The sequence below is a fragment of the Oryx dammah genome, unplaced genomic scaffold (genome assembly GCF_014754425.2).
Source record: "Oryx dammah isolate SB20612 unplaced genomic scaffold, SCBI_Odam_1.1 HiC_scaffold_2, whole genome shotgun sequence".
Lineage (NCBI taxonomy): Eukaryota > Metazoa > Chordata > Mammalia > Artiodactyla > Bovidae > Oryx > Oryx dammah.
The window spans coordinates 38,184,828-38,203,520 of record NW_024070186.1 but is presented as its reverse complement, the minus strand read 5'-3'; the positions used below and the strand labels follow the sequence as shown (position 1 = coordinate 38,203,520).

General features: G+C 36.3%; 1 protein-coding gene across 2 annotated transcripts in view; it reads left to right on the top strand.

Annotated features, from left to right (window-relative positions):
• The window catches only part of HLTF (helicase like transcription factor), a 59,685-nt gene that overhangs the window by 30,269 nt on the left and 10,723 nt on the right, over positions 1-18,693 (top strand). For both annotated transcript variants that reach the window (XM_040234477.1, XM_040234470.1), the window contains exons 14-18: positions 6,301-6,398; positions 10,674-10,817; positions 12,183-12,321; positions 13,017-13,152; positions 14,749-14,928. In XM_040234477.1, the coding sequence (XP_040090411.1) occupies positions 6,301-6,398; positions 10,674-10,817; positions 12,183-12,321; positions 13,017-13,152; positions 14,749-14,928 (697 nt within the window). The remainder of the gene's footprint in view (positions 1-6,300; positions 6,399-10,673; positions 10,818-12,182; positions 12,322-13,016; positions 13,153-14,748; positions 14,929-18,693) is intronic.

The window sequence follows — 18,693 nt, the reverse complement described above, 5'->3', positions numbered from 1 at the left end:
ATCCTTGTAGCTCATACCTAATATTTTGTACTTACTCCCCTATCTCTCCTTTGCCCCTCCCCTATTCCTTCTCCCCGATGGTGACCACTAGTTCTCTATATCTGTGAGTCTACTTTTTTGTTATATTCACTAGTTTGTTGTATTTGTTAGATTCTCCTTATAAGTGATACCATACAATATTTGTCTTTTCTGTCTGACTTATTTCATTTAGCATAATGCTTTTCAAGTCCAGTCATGTTGTTTCAAATAGTAAAATTTTATTTTTCTTTTTGAATATATTACTTGTTTTATTTATTTTTGTTATTGTTCAGTCACTCAGTGTCTTTGAGACCCCATGGACCACAGGATGCCAGGCTTCCCCTTCCTTCACTATCTCCTGGAGTTTGCTCAAACTCATGTCCATTGAGTTGGTGATACAGTCCAACCATCTCATCCTCTGTTGTTCCCTTCTTCTCATGCCCTCAGTCTTTCCCAGGATCAGGGTCTTTTCCAGTGAGTCGGCTTTTCGCATCAAGTGGCCAAAGTATTGGAACTTCAGCATCTGTCCTTCCAATGAATAGTCAGAGTTAATTTCCTTTAGGATTAACTAGTTTGATCTCCTTGCTGTCCAAGGAACTCTCAAGAGTCCTCTTCAACACCACAGTGTTGGACCTCTTTATGGTCCAACTCTCACACAGACATCCATGACTACTGGAAAAACCATAGCTTTGACTAGATGGACCTTTGTCAGCAAAGTAATGTCTTTGCTTTTTACTATGCTATCTAGGTTTTTCATAGGTTTTCTTCCAAGGAGCAGGAGTCTTTTAATTTTGTGGCTGCGGTCACCATCTGCAATGATTTTGGAGCCCAAGAAAATAGTCTGTCACTATTTCTGTTGTTTCCCTATCTTTGCCTTGAAGTGATGGGACCGGATACCATGATCTTCGTTTTTTGATTGTTGAGTTTTTAAGCCAACTTTTTCACTCTTCTCTTTCACCTTTATTAAGAGGCTCTTTAGTTCCTCTTCACTTTCTGCCATTATTTGTTTTTAACTTTTTCTTTTGGCTGTACCACATGGTTTGTGAAATCTTAGTTCCCAGACCAGAGATTGAACATGGGCCTTAGCAGTGAAAGTGCTGAGTTCTAACCACTGGACCACCAGTTAATCCCCCAAATTTCATTCTTTTTTAATGGCTGAGTAATATTCCATTGTGTGTGTGTGTGACATCTTTTTTTTCCATTCATCTGCTGATGGACACTTAGGTTGCTCTGTATCTTGGCAGTTATAAATAACGCTGTTGTGAACATTGGGGTGAGTGTGTTTTTTTAGAATTAGTGTTTTTATCTTTTTGTATATACCCAAGTGTAGAATTGCTGGGTCATATGGTTCTTTGAGAAACTACCTTACTGTTTTTCAGTTGCTGTACCAATTTTTATTTCCACTAATAGTATATGAGGGTTCCATTTTCTCTACAGCTTCACTAACATTTGTTATTTGCATTCTTTTAGATGATAGCCATTCTGACAGGTATGAGGTATTTGATACCTCATTGTGGTTTTGATTTGCATTTCCCTGATGGTTAGTGATGTTGAGCATATTTTCATGTGCGTGTTGGCCATCTACATTTCCTCTTTGAAACAATGTCTGTTCAGGTCTTCTGCCCATTTTTTAATTGGGTTGTTTGTGTTTTTGATGTTGAGTTATATGAGCTGATTGTGTATGTTGGATATTAATCCCTTATTAGTCATATCATTTTCAAATATATCCTCCCATCTAGTAGGCCTCCCATTTAGCTTATTTTGTCAATGGGTTCCTTTGCTGTGCAAAAGCTTTTAAGTTTAATTAGGTCCCATTTGTTTATCTTTGTTTTTATTTTCTTTAGGAGATGGATCCAAAAAATATTGCAGTGATTCATATCAAAGAGTGTTCTGTTTTCCTGTAGGAGTTTTATAGTATCTGGTTTTACCTTTAGGTCTTTAGTCTATTTTGAGTTTATTTTCATATGTGGTGTTAGTGAATGTTCTACTTTCATTTTTTTACATGTAGCTGTCCAGATTTCCCATCACCGCTTATTGAAGAGGCTGTTTTCATTGTATATTCTTGTCTTTTTTGTTGTAGGTAATTGATGATAAGTGTGTAGGTTTATTTCTGAGCTCTCTGTACTGTTCCATTGATCTATGTGCCGCAGCCATACTGTTTTGATTACTGTAGCTTTATGGTATAGTTTGAAGTCAGAGAGCATGATTCCTCCAGCTCTGAAAAAATCACTGCTACTAAACAGAAAAAAGAAAAAAAATGAACCTATTTACAGGACAGCAGTGTAGACGCAGACATAGAAAACAGATTTGTGGACACAGTGCGAGGAGGAGAGGATGGGGCAAGTTGAGAGAGTAGCATTGAAACATACACATTACCTTATGTAAAATTACATAGCCAGTAGTAGTTTGCTGTATGACACAGGGAGCTCAATTCTGGTGTGCTGAAACAATCTGGGGGGCGGGGGTAGGGGGGTGGGGTAGGAGGGAGAGTCAAGAGGGAGGGGACATGTGTATACCTATGGTTGGTTCATGTTGATCCATGGCAGAAACCAGCATACTGTTGTAAAGCACTTATCCTCTAATTAAAAATAATTAAAAGAAAAATAAAGAAAAAATGAATAAAAAGAAATGAGGACACTTTAAGAGACTTCTGGGAAAGCACCAAGCTCACTAATATTTGCATTATAGTACTCCCAGAAGGAGAAGAGGAAAAGAAAAAGCCTGAGACGTAATAGCTAAAAACTTCACTGACCTGGGAAACAGTCACCCAAATTGAGGAACAACTGAGTTCCATACAGGATGAATCCAGGGAGGAACATGCTAAGACACATTGTAATTAAAATGGCAAAAATTAAAGAGTAAATATTTAATGCAGCAAGGAAAAAGCAGCAAATAACATACAAAGGAACTCCCTTAAGAATATCAGTTGATTTTTCAGCAGAAACTCTGCAGGCCAGAAGGGAGTGGCTTGATAAATTTAAAGTAATGAAAGAGAACAACCTACAACCAAGAATACTCTACCCAGCAAGAGTCTCCTAAAGATTTGATGGAGAAATCAAAAGCTTTACAGACAAGCAAAAGATGAAAGAGTTCAGCACTACAAAACCAGGTTTACAACAATTGTTAAAGGAACTTCTCTAAGCAAAAAAGGAAAGGCCACAACTAGAAACAAAATTAGGGAAAGAAAAAAATTAACAATAAAGGGCAAACGTACAGTTAAAGTAGAAAATCATCCTCATACAAAGCTAGTTACGGAGGTTAAAAGACAAAAGTAGTAAAATCATCTATATCCACAATAAGCAGTTAAGGAATACACAAAACAATTAGATGTAAAATATCTCAAAAATAGTAATCATAAGGGAGTTTTAAAATGCATTTGAAATGAAGAGATCAGCAACTTAAAATAATTATGTATATACAGAGACTGTTGTACAAAAACCTTATTAGTTCAGTTTAGTCATTCATTCATGTCCGACTCTCTGTGACCCATGGACTGCAGCATGCCAGGCTTCCCTGTCCATCAACTCCCAGAGCTTACTCAGACTCATGTGCAATGAGTCAGTGATGCCATCCAATGATGGTGATGCCATCTCATCCTCTGACGTCCCTTTCTCCTCCTGCCTTCAATCTTTCCCAGCGTCAGGGTCTTTTCCAGTGCGTCAGTCCTTTGCATCAGGTGGCCAGAGTATTGGGGCTTCAGCTTCAGCATTAGTCCTTCCAAAGAATATTCAGGACTGATTTCCTTTAGGATTTACAAAACCTCGTGGTAATTGCAAACCAAAATCTATAAAAAAATATACATACAAAAAAGAAAAAGGAGTGCAAGTATAACACTAAAGATAGTCATCAAATAATAAGAGAACAAAAGAAGGGGAAAAAAGACCTACAAAAGGAAATCCAAAATAACTACCAAAATGGCAATAAGAAGATAGATCTATATCAATAATTATGGACCAGATGTTCCAGTCAAAAGACATAGAATGAGACTTTCCTTATGGGCAGTGGTTAAGACTTTGCCTTCCAATTCAGGGGGTTCAGGTCAATCCCTGGTCAGGGAGCTAAGGTCCTACATATTTTGGGGCCAAAAAACCCAAAATGTAAAGCATAATCATTATTTTAACAAATTCAATAGGGCCTTTAAAAATGGATCTTCCCTGGTAGCTCAGTTGGTAAAGAATCCACCTACAATGTAAGAGACACAAGAGACTCTGGTTTGATCCCTTGGTCAGGAAGATCCCCTGGAGGGATGCATGGCCATCTACTCCACTTCTCTTACTTAGAGAATCCCATGGACAGAGGAACCTGGTGGGCTACAGTCCATAGGGTGGCAAAGAGTCAGACACAACTGAAGTGACTTAGCAAGCAGCAAACATGAAGAAAATAAAGGAAAATAGTGAAATAAATTCTGACCTTAGGTTCCTGGTTAAAAATTATGAAAGGAGTACATCAAGGCTGTATATTACCACCCTGCTTATTTAACTTATATGCAGATTACATCCTGCGAAATGCCAGGCTGGATGAAGCACAAACTGGAATCAGGATTTCTGGAGAAGTGTCAATAAGCTCAGATATGCAGATGACACCACCCTTATGGCAGAAAGCAAAGAGAAACTAAAGACCCTTTTGATGAAGGTGAAAGAGGAGGGTGAAAAAGCTGGCTTAAAACTCAGCATTCAAAAAACAAAGATCATGGCATCTGGTCCCATCACTTCATGGAAAATAGATGAGAAACAATGGAAACAATGACAGATTATTTTCTTGGCTCCAGAATTACTGTGCATGGTGACTGCAGCCATGAAATTAAAAGACACTTGCTCCTTGGATGTGGAGCACTGAAGAACTGATGCTTTCAAATTGTGGTGTTGGAGAAGACTCTTGAGAGTCCCTTGGACTGCAAGGAGATCCAACAAGTTAATCCTAAAGGAAATCAGTCCTGAATATTCATTGGAAGGACTGATGCTGAAGTTGAGACTCCAGGACTTTGGCCACCTGATGGGAATAGCTGACTTACTGGAAAAGACTGATGCTGGGAAAGATTGAAGGCAGGAGGGAAAGGGGATGAGCGAGGACAGGATGGTTGGATGGTATCACTGACTCAAAGGACATGAATTTGAGCAAACTCTGGAAGATGGTAAAGGGCAGGGAAGCCTGGTATGCTGTAGTCCATGGAGTCACAAAGTCAGACACAATTGAGCAACTAAACAACAACAACCTGTTTAAGAAGGTGATATTTGAACTAGCAAAGAATGATGAGAAAGAGTTAAGTTTTGTCTAAAATCAGAAAATTAGAAATAGAAAATTCTTTTTAGATTACTCTTAACCCTAACAGTAGAAATTTTAAGAAATGTGGGACTTCTCTGGCAGTTCAGTTGTTAAAACTCTGTGCTTCTAATGCAGGTAGCAAGGATTAGATCCCTGGTCAGGAAACCAAGATCTCAGAAGCTGTGGGGCACAGCCTCCCCCCCCCCCCCCCGCAAAAATCTCAGTTTATAGGCAAGGAACAGGAACACATAGTGTACGGAAGTGTAAATTACCTTGGAGAACAAGTAAGCCATACAATGAACCCAAAGATGTTAGAGAGTGATCAGAGAGAGAAGCTGACTAGACAGAGGGAGAGGGCATCTGAGTAGAAGTGGTGTCTTCTACAACAATCTCAGAAGTGATACACTATTATTTCTGCCATATCCTGTTGGTCATATTGTTGTTGTTTAGTTGCTAAGTTGTGTCTGACTCTTCACAACCCCATGGACTGTAGCACACCAGGCTCCTCTGTCCATGGGATTTTCCAGGCAAGAATACTGGAGTGGGTTGGCATTTCCTTCTCCAGGGGATCATATACACCAAGTCTAGTTGAATGTGGAAGGGGGCTATACAAGATTGTGACTTTGGGGAAATAGATACCATTTGGGCCCATCTTGGAGTCTGATACCACATTAACTATAGTACAAATTCTGAAAACTGCATAAAACAAATTTTAATAACTTTGAATAACCTAACAAGTATTAGGAGATATTCCAAATTTCTTCCCTATGCCCTTTCTCAGTTATCATTCTCTACATTCCTCATAAACAATCACTATTCAGATTTTTAGTTGTATAAAGTGGCAAGGTAAAATCTAGTTCCTGTTACTTCATTATGGTTAGAAACAGAAGGTTTTTTTTGTTTCTTTTTAATTACTCCTAATTTCTCTTCATAGAAGCACATTTTTGACATATATTTATTGACTTCATGTATGTTTGAGAAAAACCTGCTGAAGGATGTGTCGCTGATTCATTCTTTTAGGAGCATCTGCAGTGGAGAGTTCAAAGAAAACTGATGTTGAAGATAAACCAAGAACAACACTGATCATCTGTCCACTTTCTGTGTTAAGCAACTGGATGGTAAGTCTTTACAGCCCTTTAAAAATATAATTTATATTTGTCTTACACTATAAGAGAGTCACTCATTGGGAGAAATATGGTTGTTTAGCACTTTATAGTTAAATTCAAATAATTGTTAATTGACTTGGGGTTATTTTTACTGAATTGAAGTAATTTTTCTCTGAAAATGTATAGTAGAGAAAGAAACATTGTCAGCTGCTTATTGTAAGATTTGACTTATACTTCTGCCTCTTTCCTTTCTGTCTCCTGAAGTAGGAAAGGTGTATAGTTTAAGACCACATCATATTTATGAACTGTTGAAATCTCTTTCTGAAGTGCACCACTAATGATAACTTGTTTGTTTTAACAGCTTATTACAAACATTTAATGAGCTCTTATATGCTCAGTTTTTCCTAAACTCTTTTCATAGATTTTCTCAGTGAATCCTCATAACTAGTATTCTCATTTTCCAAGTGACTGGATTAAAACACAGAGAAATTAAATAACTTGCCTAAGGTCGTCCAGCCAATAAATAATGGAGCAAGGAGATAGTGTCCAACATTCTTACTCTAGAGCCTATACTTTTAAGCTACTCGCCAGAAAATACAGTCTTTTTTTTTCCTTCGAGATTGCTTTTCTGTTGTAAAACATTACATTGGAATGGAGCCTTTTTTTGTGTAGGAGCAGCTTGGTTCTATTTCCTTTCTAGTTTGACCTTCAAGCTGCATGTTATAATGAACTAATGACTGTTGAAAGCATTGTGAACATAAAGACCACTGTATTTGAACTTCCATTCTTGCCACCTGCAAGGTTATCTGCATCTGTCCTCAACTTGCCTCCTTTTATCTCAGACGTGGAAGAGTTCCTATTCTTTATAAAGATCAGAACATGAGTCTGTACATTAGATTTCATCTCTTTCTGCTTTTGCATTTTGTCTGTTATTCTTCCTCTTGTCTGGTTATCCGGTCTTTCTCCACTGGCTCTTTCATGAAACATACTCAGATCCTTTTGATTTTCAAATGCTTTCTCTTGAGTATGTGTCACATTTAATGATTATGTCTCATTTTAAAGGAGTGATGGTTGAGCATATAGGGATAAGAATTAGAATTTTGCAATCTCTGCAAGTTGCTGTCTTCCAAGCCCCCCAGTGACATAACTGTACAGTACTGTAATAAGCAGGTTAGAAGTAACCTTTCCTTCCTTTCTTTGTCTTCAGATGTGGGAAGGAATCCAGTTAAAGGAGTAAGATGCCAATCCCAAATACACCACATAATTTTTTGGGGTATTTAGGTTACCTATCGTCCCGGTGGAAAATTAAGTAGTAACTCCTATTTCATTCACTCAGACAGACACACACATACAACCTACCACAGTGACTACAAACTCAATACTATAGGTTCTCTTTCACCAAGAGTTAATTTTCTTTTATGTCAATTCTAATTTTCCACAAATATTATCTGTTCCATTTAAAGGCTAACACATTGATTGACTTTTCTCATACTGTTCTCTTTCTCCTTTCCTTTTCCACTTGATAAAATTCTTGATAAAATTCTCTTGATAATTGATAAAGATTTCTTAATAAAATTTCTGGATTTTCACCTTTAACGTTTCATGTTTTATCTTCTTTATATTTTTGCCTTTGCTGTTTCAGATTTCATTCTCTCTTTAGCCCACAGTAAGTCTGGGTTTTGCTCCTGTCTTCCTTAGTCTCGTCAGAGATTTCATTGTTGCCGTGTCCAGTGGATTCCCTTTATCTTTTCCCCTGCACTGACTTTCTTTTTTGTTTTCCTTTTATTACTTTTTGTTATGTGTTATTTTGTAAATCATCTTTAACCATTTTGGTAAATAGAGGGAATGAGCATAAATTACAAATTAAAAAATTAATCTTATATTTGTTCTTAAAACTTTGATATTCTTTGGTCCTTCACTCAAGATTTTGTTTGCTGCCCCAGTGACCATTGTTTTTCTCCACTTCTTCCATACATCATATGTAGTCTGCCTTTTTTCTCCTAAGCTTTTTTTTCTTTTTTCTTCAATATTACAAAAAATTGTAATGAGATCCATGTTCAGTTCAGTTCAGTTGCTTAGTCGTGTCCAACTCTTTGTGACCCCATGGACTGCAGCACGCCAGGCCTCCCTGTCCATCACCAACTCTTGGAGTTTACCCAAACTCATGTCCATTGAGTCGGTATTGCCATCCGACCGTCTCATCCTCTGTCGTCCCCTTCTCTTCCTGCCTTTAGTCTTTCCCAGCATCAGGGTCTTTTCAAATGAGTCAGTTCTTCGCATCAGGTGGCCAAAGTATTGGAGTGTCAGCTTCAGCGTCAGTCCTTCCAATGAACACCCAGGACTAATCTCCTTTAGGATGCACTGGTTGGACTCCTTTGCAGTCCAAGGGACTCTCAGGAGTCTTCTCCAACACCACAGTTCAAAAGCATCAATTCTTTGGTGCTCAGCTTTTTTTATAGTCCAACTCTCACATCCATACAAGACTACTGGAAAAACCATAGCCTTGACTAGACGGACCTTTGTTGGCAAAGTAATGTCTCTGCTTTTTCATATACTGTCTAGGTTGGTCATAACTTTCCCTCTCAGGTGTAAGCGTCTTTTAATTTCATGGCTGCAGTCACCATCTGCAGTGATTTTGGAGCCCCCAAAAATAAAGTCTGCTACTGTTTCCCCATCTATTTGCCATGAAGTGATGGGACTGGATGCCATGATCTTCGTTTCTGAATGTTGAGCTTTAAGCCAACTTTTTCATTCTCCTCTTTCATATTAGTCCTCTAGATTTAAGAATCAAAAGTTCACCACATTTGCTCTATATTTTTCTTTGCTGGAATATTTTAAATTGTACCTCAGACCTCATGTCTTATCCTCCAATAGAAGCATAAGCTTTGCTCTTTAAATATTGCTCAATCTAGCCTCTTTCCCTAAACCTACCTTTATCATTGTATTTGTTTTCCTTAGAGCATCTTATTTATTCCAGTGATTTCATGTACTGATACTGATAACTTTGAAGTCTATATCTACACTTGCATTATAGGCCAATATTTAAATTTTTGTGGTGTATTTCTCCAGTTAGAAATTTTAAGGTGACCAAAAATTTAAAATGTCTAAAATAGTAATACTCATTACCTCTTTCTCATCTTTATGCCTGTTTTTCCTTAATTTTTTTTTAAAACTTCTTTGTATCATTATCACACAGTTCTTCTAGTAGTTTTTTAAGTTTCAGAGTCTTCTTTTGTTTTCTCCCTTTTCTTCATATTCTGTATTAGTTCTCAAGTCCCCATCAGTCCAGGTACACATCAGCCCTTTCCATTCTGGGCTTACTTTTGCCATTCTGGTTTAGGTCTTCATCTTTCATCATTTTTCACCTAATAGTTTCCCAGCTATGTCTCCTTAGTGTCTTCTCTTTCTCATCTTTTTTTTTTTTTCTGCTCAGAATCTCTCAGCTCTGATGTTTTCATAAGTTAAAAAAACCCAAACAAAAAACTCTTAAGTTTTAAAAACTGATCTTGTTGTTAAGGAGGGCAGCAACCTGGTCTTATTTTTTTCTTTAGCTGTACCATCTTTCTAGTTTATACCTGACAAATAGTATTCTTACAATAAATGAATGAAAGTGGATACTGTGCTTGAAACTCTACCTACATTCATGAAAATATTCCTTACTGTTCTTCTATTGTTTAATTTTTAAAGATTAAACTGGAATCATTAAAGATCCTTTTTGTAGAATACTAAATTTAAGAAAACCTAATTACTATCTTAAAAGAGCTTGCTGCTGCTGCTAAGTTGCTTCAGCCGTGTCCGACTCTGTGTGACCCCATAGATGGCAGCCCACCATCCCTGGGATTCTCCAGGCAAGAACACTGGAGTGGGTTGCCATTTCCTTCTCCAGTGCATGAAAGGAAAAAGTGAAAGTGAAGTCGCTCAGTCATGTCCGACTCTTAGCGACCCCATGGACTGCAGCCTACCAGGCTCCTCCGTCCATGGGATTATCCTGGCAAGAGTACTGGAGTGGGTTGCCATTTCCTTCATTTAACTTCTAAAGATGAAGCAGCCGCTCACTGGTAGGGCCAGGCAAAATTTATATAATGTATTATTACTGTAAATATGTCAGTTTATCTGGCAATAAAATGTTAGTATTGTTATTGTTGTTTTAGTTTAGATTTCGTGAAACTTGTTTTTATGGGATTTTAGTAGTTTGACTTGTCAAACTGCCAAGACAGTATATTTTATATACATATTAAACCTGATACTAATCTTCTCATTATTAAAGTATTTCTAATTTTCTTTTAGGACCAGTTTGGACAACACATAAAATCAGATGTGCATTTGAATTTTTATGTTTATTATGGTCCTGATCGTGTTAGAGACCCAACCTTGCTTTCAAAACAGGATATTGTTTTGACTACATACAATATTTTAACTCATGACTATGGTGTAAGTGTGTTGATACTCAGAGATTTTCAGAAGTTGAATTTAAGAAATTGCTTCAGGTTTCTAAAGTATTCTAAAATTTAGGCTTTATACTCTTCCTTTTTTTCTTTCTGAATATATAAGAAGTAAATAGGAAATTTTTTAAGTAAAATATTTTATTAAAATTAATTTTACCTGCATCTTGTTACTTAAGTGTGGCTACTGGAAAATTGAATATGACATATGTGCTTGCACAACATTCCTGTTGGACAGTGTTGCTCTAGACCCCTTTTTCAGAACCATTCACATGCATACCTATCCACATAACTTAGCATATAATTTCAGGAACTGGTGGGAGTGCCCTGAATCCCTTCTGTGGGTTCTACCTCCAAATTAAGGACCTGTTTCAGGAGTTGATGGGTTTCTTTAGATGTGGAATTTGCCACATCATCACTGCACAGATGGAGAAACTTGAGCATCAAGCTGTCCTTCCAGCTGTGATCGTAGCTAGTGCGGGGACCCCGTCGTCTGATCTTCTGGGGTGTGGGGCTGCTTGGCCCTCATGTACAGGTGTGAAGGGCAGGCCTTGGGTGTCACCTCTTAGAGGGTGATGCTGCTTCTGCCTCTGTAGTCACCACAAGAGAAAATTGTTTTTTAGTATTTCGCCAGAAAAAAAGAAGGTTCAACTTCCTTTAGATAATAATTTAGGAATAATTTAGGAATATTTTATATTTAGACCACTTGAATTTTTAAATTTGAATTTTAAGTGTATCCAGCAATTTGTCAATGAATTCTTTTTCTAATTTGGAATATTGTTTTCTGTCACAATGATTTGATCATTGTTTATTTAAAAATAAGCTTTTTTAATATCTGAAACTTAGGAGTTTCCCAATTCATTTAGGATTCCAATTGTCTAATTCCAGTTGTTAAGTGAAAATGTTCTCCAAAATACTCTATTATAAAAATTTTAGTTTTCGGGTAAGAACATTGATTTTTACTTAAAAAAGTCATTCTGTTATATTCAGATAATTCTTATAGCTGACATCATATGTCATATGTTTGAGGCATGATAACTTAGTGTTTTGAACCATGATCTCAGCAGAAAGCTAGACAACCTGGATTTGAATGCTAGCTTAGCACTTCCTAGCTATGGTACTTTGAGCAACATATACCATACCTTGGTGCTTCAATTTTCTCATTTGTAAACTAGGAATAATAATACTTATAAAAGTTGGTGAACATTCAATAATTTAATGTATGTAATGCTTAAAGAAGTACCTACCACGTAGTAGGTGATGATATTAAAAAATAACTCATATTATTATCAAATTACATAAAGTATTATCTTAATTTCTTGTGTTTTTAATTCATATGAAATATTTATTTTAGACTAAGGGTGATAGTCCATTACATAGCATAAGGTGGCTAAGAGTGATCCTGGATGAAGGACATGCCATACGAAATCCAAATGCTCAGCAAACAAAAGCTGTACTTGATTTAGAAGCAGAAAGAAGATGGGTTTTGACAGGTAATGATATGGATTTTGAGATAACATATACTATCTCACTGGATTTTGAGATAGCATATACTTTAGAAAAGTTAATTCCAAAATACATATTGTTAAGTAAGTTATGAGGTAACTTGTAAATTTGAAGTGGATATAAAGTCTCTCCAAAAATTAATTATAGAAATCATTTAATAAAACTGACTTTTTTTCTTAACTGCCCATGATACAGCAACATTTGAATTATAGTTTATTTATAGAACAGTCACCGGAATAATTTTTCAACATTGGATTTGACACTTTAATTCTCCAATCAGAATCTTGATTTCTCTGCTTCCCATCTTGGAGCTTGTTTGCTACATGTGAACCTGTACTGGAAGATGGGGACAAGAATATAAACTCAAAAATTAGTTTTTTTCTTCTTGCTAGTGCTACTGTTTTAAAAATCTGATAAGTAAATGTTCTTGATAAGGGGAAAGTTAAGTTTACAGGATCTGTGTTTTTTTTGTTAGTATGGCAAGTGAGAGCTAAAAGTTAGAGCCAGACTGGATTTTGAGATTGTGTATATGTTTAACAAAGCGTTATAGTCACAGCTTAATAGTGGGTATGCTTAGAACTACGTGCCCATTTTCAAGTGTTGTCTCAGTTAATTGGGCCAGGTGGATATTTTGATTGTGTACTCTTGCTGTAGAGTTATAAGAGTTTTATGTTCTTTTTAGGCACTCCAATTCAGAATTCTTTAAAGGACTTGTGGTCTCTTCTTTCCTTTTTAAAACTTAAACCATTTGTTGATAGAGAATGGTGGCATAGAACAATACAGCGTCCTGTCACAGTGGGAGATGAAGCTGGACTTAGGTAAGTAATTTCACAACTGATAGTTACAAATAATTGTTAGCAGCTTGAACCAGTTGCCACTTTCATTACCCCTTTAACCTGACTGTTGTGGCTTTCCTCTCCAAAACGTGTTTACAGCTTAATGCATTTGACTCTAAAAATCTAATGATTCTTGTTTATGGAGATGAAAATTTCTAACTATCACTAAAAGGTTAATCAGACTTTCCCCTGATTTTAGTCAAAACTGTGAAGAAAGAGCAGAGCTATATGGTCTTTGTGTGTTGCTCTTACCGTCAAAACCACCATTAATAAACAGTAATAGGAAAAATATGCTCAGAGAATCCAATATGCACTAAATTTGCATAACTGATAAGTTTTAAGCATTAGATAGTTTTAGTGATAATTGAATGTTGTGATAATACAGTGGCATCACCAAGAGTTTCTACAAGAGAGAAAGTTGTTTCTGGTGGAGATAGATAAAAGTTGAGAACATGAAAGTCAACTTGGTGATAGCCATTTTAAAATAAAAGCAAGGTATTCGGCTAACGTGGTTCACATATTTTGCTACAGTGGTGGGTTTCAGACAGGGTTTAGGATTCATTAGCAGTTTGTAAAATCATAAAGATGGCAGCTAGCATTATAGCTGTTCATTAAATAAAATGAAATAGAGTAGAAGATTTAATAAAACAGAAAAGTGTATCACAAACAGTATCATAAAGATGGCAGCTAGCATTATAGCTGTTCATTAAATAAAATGAAATAGAGTAGAAGATTTAATAAAACAGCAAAGTGTATCACAAACTATCATTTTATGAAATATTCATTTCTGTCATGTATGTGTTTGTGTTTATGTTTGTTGGATAGACTTCTTACTGTGAGTTATAGTGAAAAAGGTTCAAAAGCCACTAACCTAGCTTGCAGTATTGTCTACTTGATTCCTTAGAGTCAACTGTTTGAATTCTAATTTAAGAAATTGTATTTATATTTCAGTGTTAGGAAAATATCTTTTTTTAAAGCATTGATACACTTTCTTTTTTCCCTGATACTGAGAAAAGAGAGTGTAAAGGTTGTAGAATCTAAAAAGGCATTTATCCCTCTTCTGAATTGTCACATCATGTTTTTATTTTTGGTATTCATTATTTTATAAAAATTACTTATTTATGTACCTTGATTTTCATATTACTGGAGAAACTTTTTGAAGATAAGATCTTACTCATATTTATGAATTTATGATACTTAGTATAATGCCTTGTGCTTAATAGGTGCTTAAGAATTTGAGTGTCAAACATTGGGTGATATAGTTGACAGAATTGAGAAATAAAAATGGTTAGTGATTAGAAAAATGGGGAGACGAGTGTAAGAAAAATAAGGACAGAATGAAAGATTAAACTGTGACAGGTACTGAATTGAGAGCAAATTTAGATGCATTTTGTTGCTCTGATTTTCTCTGTAGAAAATGTCTGTCATCATCAGATTGGATAAAAATCCCTAAACATTTTTTTTCAAATCTTTACTAAGTTTATAAAACTAACAGATTAATATATTTATTTTTGTTCTCATTGAATCAACTTATGTAGGAATAAAAAGTTATATAATTATTTGTTTTATTTTGACTAGGCGTTTGCAGTCCCTTATTAAAAATATTACACTTAGAAGAACAAAGACAAGCAAAATTAAAGGAAAACCTGTTTTGGAGTTACCAGAACGTAAAGTATTTATTCAGCACATTACACTTTCAGATGAAGAGAGAAAGATTTACCAGTCCGTGAAAAACGAAGGCAAAGCTACTATTGGAAGGTATGGAGAAAGAAAGTCATTTTAGAAATTAGTTTTTTTCTTTGTTAACTTTAATTGAAGAGCCTTTTGAGAAATGTAAGTTATAAAAGCCTTGAGTACACTGAAGTATAATTTGTTTTTAAGTATTCAAACTACTTTTTTATAAATTAATAGTTGGAGTAAAATAGTATTATAATTCACCACATAAGTAACTCCTACAGTTAGGGAAAAAAGTTTATGTGAAATGGCAAGTTTTGAATTGCTTAGTCAGAAGACCTTACTTGCTTCTATTGCTGTTTTTGTGACATGGGAGAAGATTAAAAGTGTTGAAAGAAGTATACATAGGGAAAATAAACCTATTAAAGACTAAAACTTGAAATTTTTATAGCGTTCAGGGAAGATGATTTCACCAAGAAGGTAATACATGGGAAAGGATTTAAAGAAGATTGGGGCTAGGGGACATTTCTGGCAGAGGGGGACAGCAAGTGTAAAGGTCCTGAGTTGGGAGTAAACCTGAGGAACTTGAGCAACAAAGAGGCAATTGTGGCTGGATAATATGAGCAAGGTGGAAAATAGTAATGATGGTAGAGAGGTGTTGGAGTAGGGGCGGGTGACAATTATGTAAGGCATTGTGGCATATTTTAGGAACTTTGGCTTTTACTGTTTATGAGATTTAGGAACCTCTGAAGTGTTTTGAACCGCAAGAGTGACTTAATTTTATTTTTATTTAATTTAATTTAATTTTTATTTTTATGTTGTGTTATTTAGTAATAAGGCATAAATAGGGAGAACAGTTGGGACTTCTCAGATGGCGCTAGTGGTAAAGAAACTGCCTGCCAGTGCAGGAGACATAAGAACCACAGGTTCGATCCCTGGGTTGGGAAGATCCCCTGGAGGAGCGCACGGCAACTCACTCCAGTATTCTTGCCTGAAGAATCCCCATGAACAGAGGAGCCTGGTGGGCTGCCATCCATAGGGTTGCAGAGTCGGACATGACTGAAGCGAGTTAGCACAGGGAGAACAGTGGCAGTAATCAAAGTAAGAGATGATGGTGTTTTCTTGCTGCAGTAATAGTGATGAGGAGGGTGAGAAATGCCTAGATTTTGTTATGTTTTGAAGGGAGAGCCAATAGAACTTGCTGATTTTATATAGTGTGCAGTGTGAGAAGTGGAAGATTACTGGAAGGTTTTTCACGTGAGTGACTAGAAGGATGAAATTGCCATTTGCAGAATATGTCTATGGGAGGGGCAGAATTTTTTCAGGGAAAATGAGAAACTCCACTTTGGACACATTGATTCTGTGATCCCTGTGTGTTTTCCAACTGGAGATGGCACATACTCGGTTGGATATGAGGTTTGAGTTCATAGGAATTACCTTGGTTTGATACAAATTTGAAAGTCACCTGTGTGTAAATGATAATTAAAGCCAGGGGACTGGATAAGGTCACCAAGAGAGTGAGTGAAGTTAGAGAAGAGTTCTAACAAGACAGAAGTAGCTGGTGAGGTAGGAGGAGGCTTCTACTTCAGTATCTGGCACTCAAAAGGAATTTCTTAAACTGAAATAATGATTTTCAGTGTAAGAAGTGATGCCAAGAAGTAGTTAGACTATTGGTAAATGTTATTGTATTTGAAAAGTTGAAAAAAAATCTTTATTGAAGCTGTTCTTAAAGAAATAAGTATTTTAAAAATATCTTATTAGGTAATACATTTACAAACATTGAGCAGTTACTGGGTGTTAATGCAATCATCTGAGAGTGCTTTATGTGTATTAATTCACAGCAATTCTATTAAGTCAGTACAAAGATTACCTACATTTTACTGAGGAAGAATCTGAGGCACGGAGGCAGTTAGTTGACTTACGTTGTGTCACACAGCTAATGACAGAGCTGGTGCTTAAACTCAGGCAGTTTGATTCTAGAATTTGTAAGTTTAATCTTTATATTGCCTATTCCTTGCATTTTTGAATGTTGTTGTTATGTGCGTGCTCAGTTGCATTTGACTCTTTGTGACTCCATGGACTGTGTAGACTGCCCAGGCAAGAATACTGGAGTGGGTATCCATTTCCTGCATTGGTGGGTGAATTCTTTACTACTGTGCCACCTGGGAAGCCTGCATTCTTGAGTACTGAGAAGCATTTGTTGCCATAATATTACCCTTACTAATAATATTAGCACATATATATCATTCACTGTAGTTCAGCACTGTTGTAAATGCTTTGCATATGGTAACTTTTTTAATATAGCAATCCTGTTAGGTATATATTATGCCACTGTTACAACTGAGGAAGCTCAAGGCACAGGTTGAGAAATCTGCCCAAGGTTTCACAGTTAAACTGACAGAGTCAGGTTTTGAATTCAGATAGTTTAGCTCTGGAGTCTGTCCTCTTAACCATTAGGCTATATTTCTTCTATTGCTTTAATACTTAAATATCAGATTGCCTTGGTATATAATTTTTGGATCACTCATTCTTCCTTCAGAAACTTTACTGTCTTTTTTTCTGTATTTTATATTGAATCTTTCCCTTGAAAACCTTGATTTTATTTTTATTCTTTTCTTTAAAGTCCAGCAATTTCACCAGGACCTCTCTCTCTTGATTTTTTTTTCCTGGAACAGGTGGTACCATTTAAATTTGTAGACTCCAGGATTCCCCTGTACCCCACTTTGGGAAAGTTTTCTTAAATATTGCTTTCTGCTCCATTATTTTATTTCTCTGTGTAGGTTGGATAGTCTTTGTTTTTTCATAGGTATCATTTTACTCTGATCTTTTATATTTTTCTGTTTAATTTTGCTTTTCTCAATCCTGTTTCCCACATTCTTTCCTGTGTTTTTATCAGTGGCTAGTCCAGTGGCTCAGTGGTAAAGAATGCACCTGCAATGCAGGAGACAGGGGTTTGATACCTGTATGGGCAAGAATCCCTGGAGGAGAACATAGTAACCCACTCCAGTATTCTTGCCTGGAGAATCCCATGGAAGAGGAGCCTGGTGGGCTACAGTCGATATGGTCGCAAAGAGTCAGACGTAACTGAAGCGACTGAGCACACACCCACGCAGTCTCTTTTATGCTGGGTTTCCTGTGGCTTTCTATTATAGTTCACTTTTCTCTTTCTCATTCTTTAGCTGTACCAGCTCATTTTTGATCTCTGTTTTGTTTTGCCATAACTTTTCAAAGTTTTGTCTCTGCCTTAAGCTATTGGTGTTTTTTTTAGGAGGAACTAACTGTTTTATTGAGTGGTATTATCATAGCAGAATTCTTGGTCATAATTTTTAATTTGTTCTATGGAAACTTTTTTCTGGTGAGTTTTCTTTTGATGCTATTTGTTTTCTTCCTTGATCTGTGCTGATTATTACTCTTATATGAATGTCTTGAGTTCTTTCTGGACTAGCTGTTTGCAAGAGATTCATCATACAAAGGGACAGGAATCATAGCTGTATCCTTGACTGGTAGGAAATATATCAGGGTGTTACATGTGAGTTCTTTCAACGGAGATTGGAAGCTTTAGGGTTCCCTATGATATGGAATGCTGTGCTTGTAGTATTTTCTAAAAGAAAAAACACAGTAGGTCAGTGTGTTTCCTTATTCAGTTTGTCTTCCCTTTGTCCTGGTATAAACTTGTCCTGGGATGTTCAAGCCATGAGCCACACACCCTGTTTTTGTTTCTGCATGTAATAGATGGTGGCTTTCTCCTTAGGGCATGCTGTCTATTTTGAAGAGTTGTGCTCTGGCAGGTCTGCTTGAGATCTGCAATCATATCTCTCATTATTTTCCTGTTTGACATTACCTGTAATT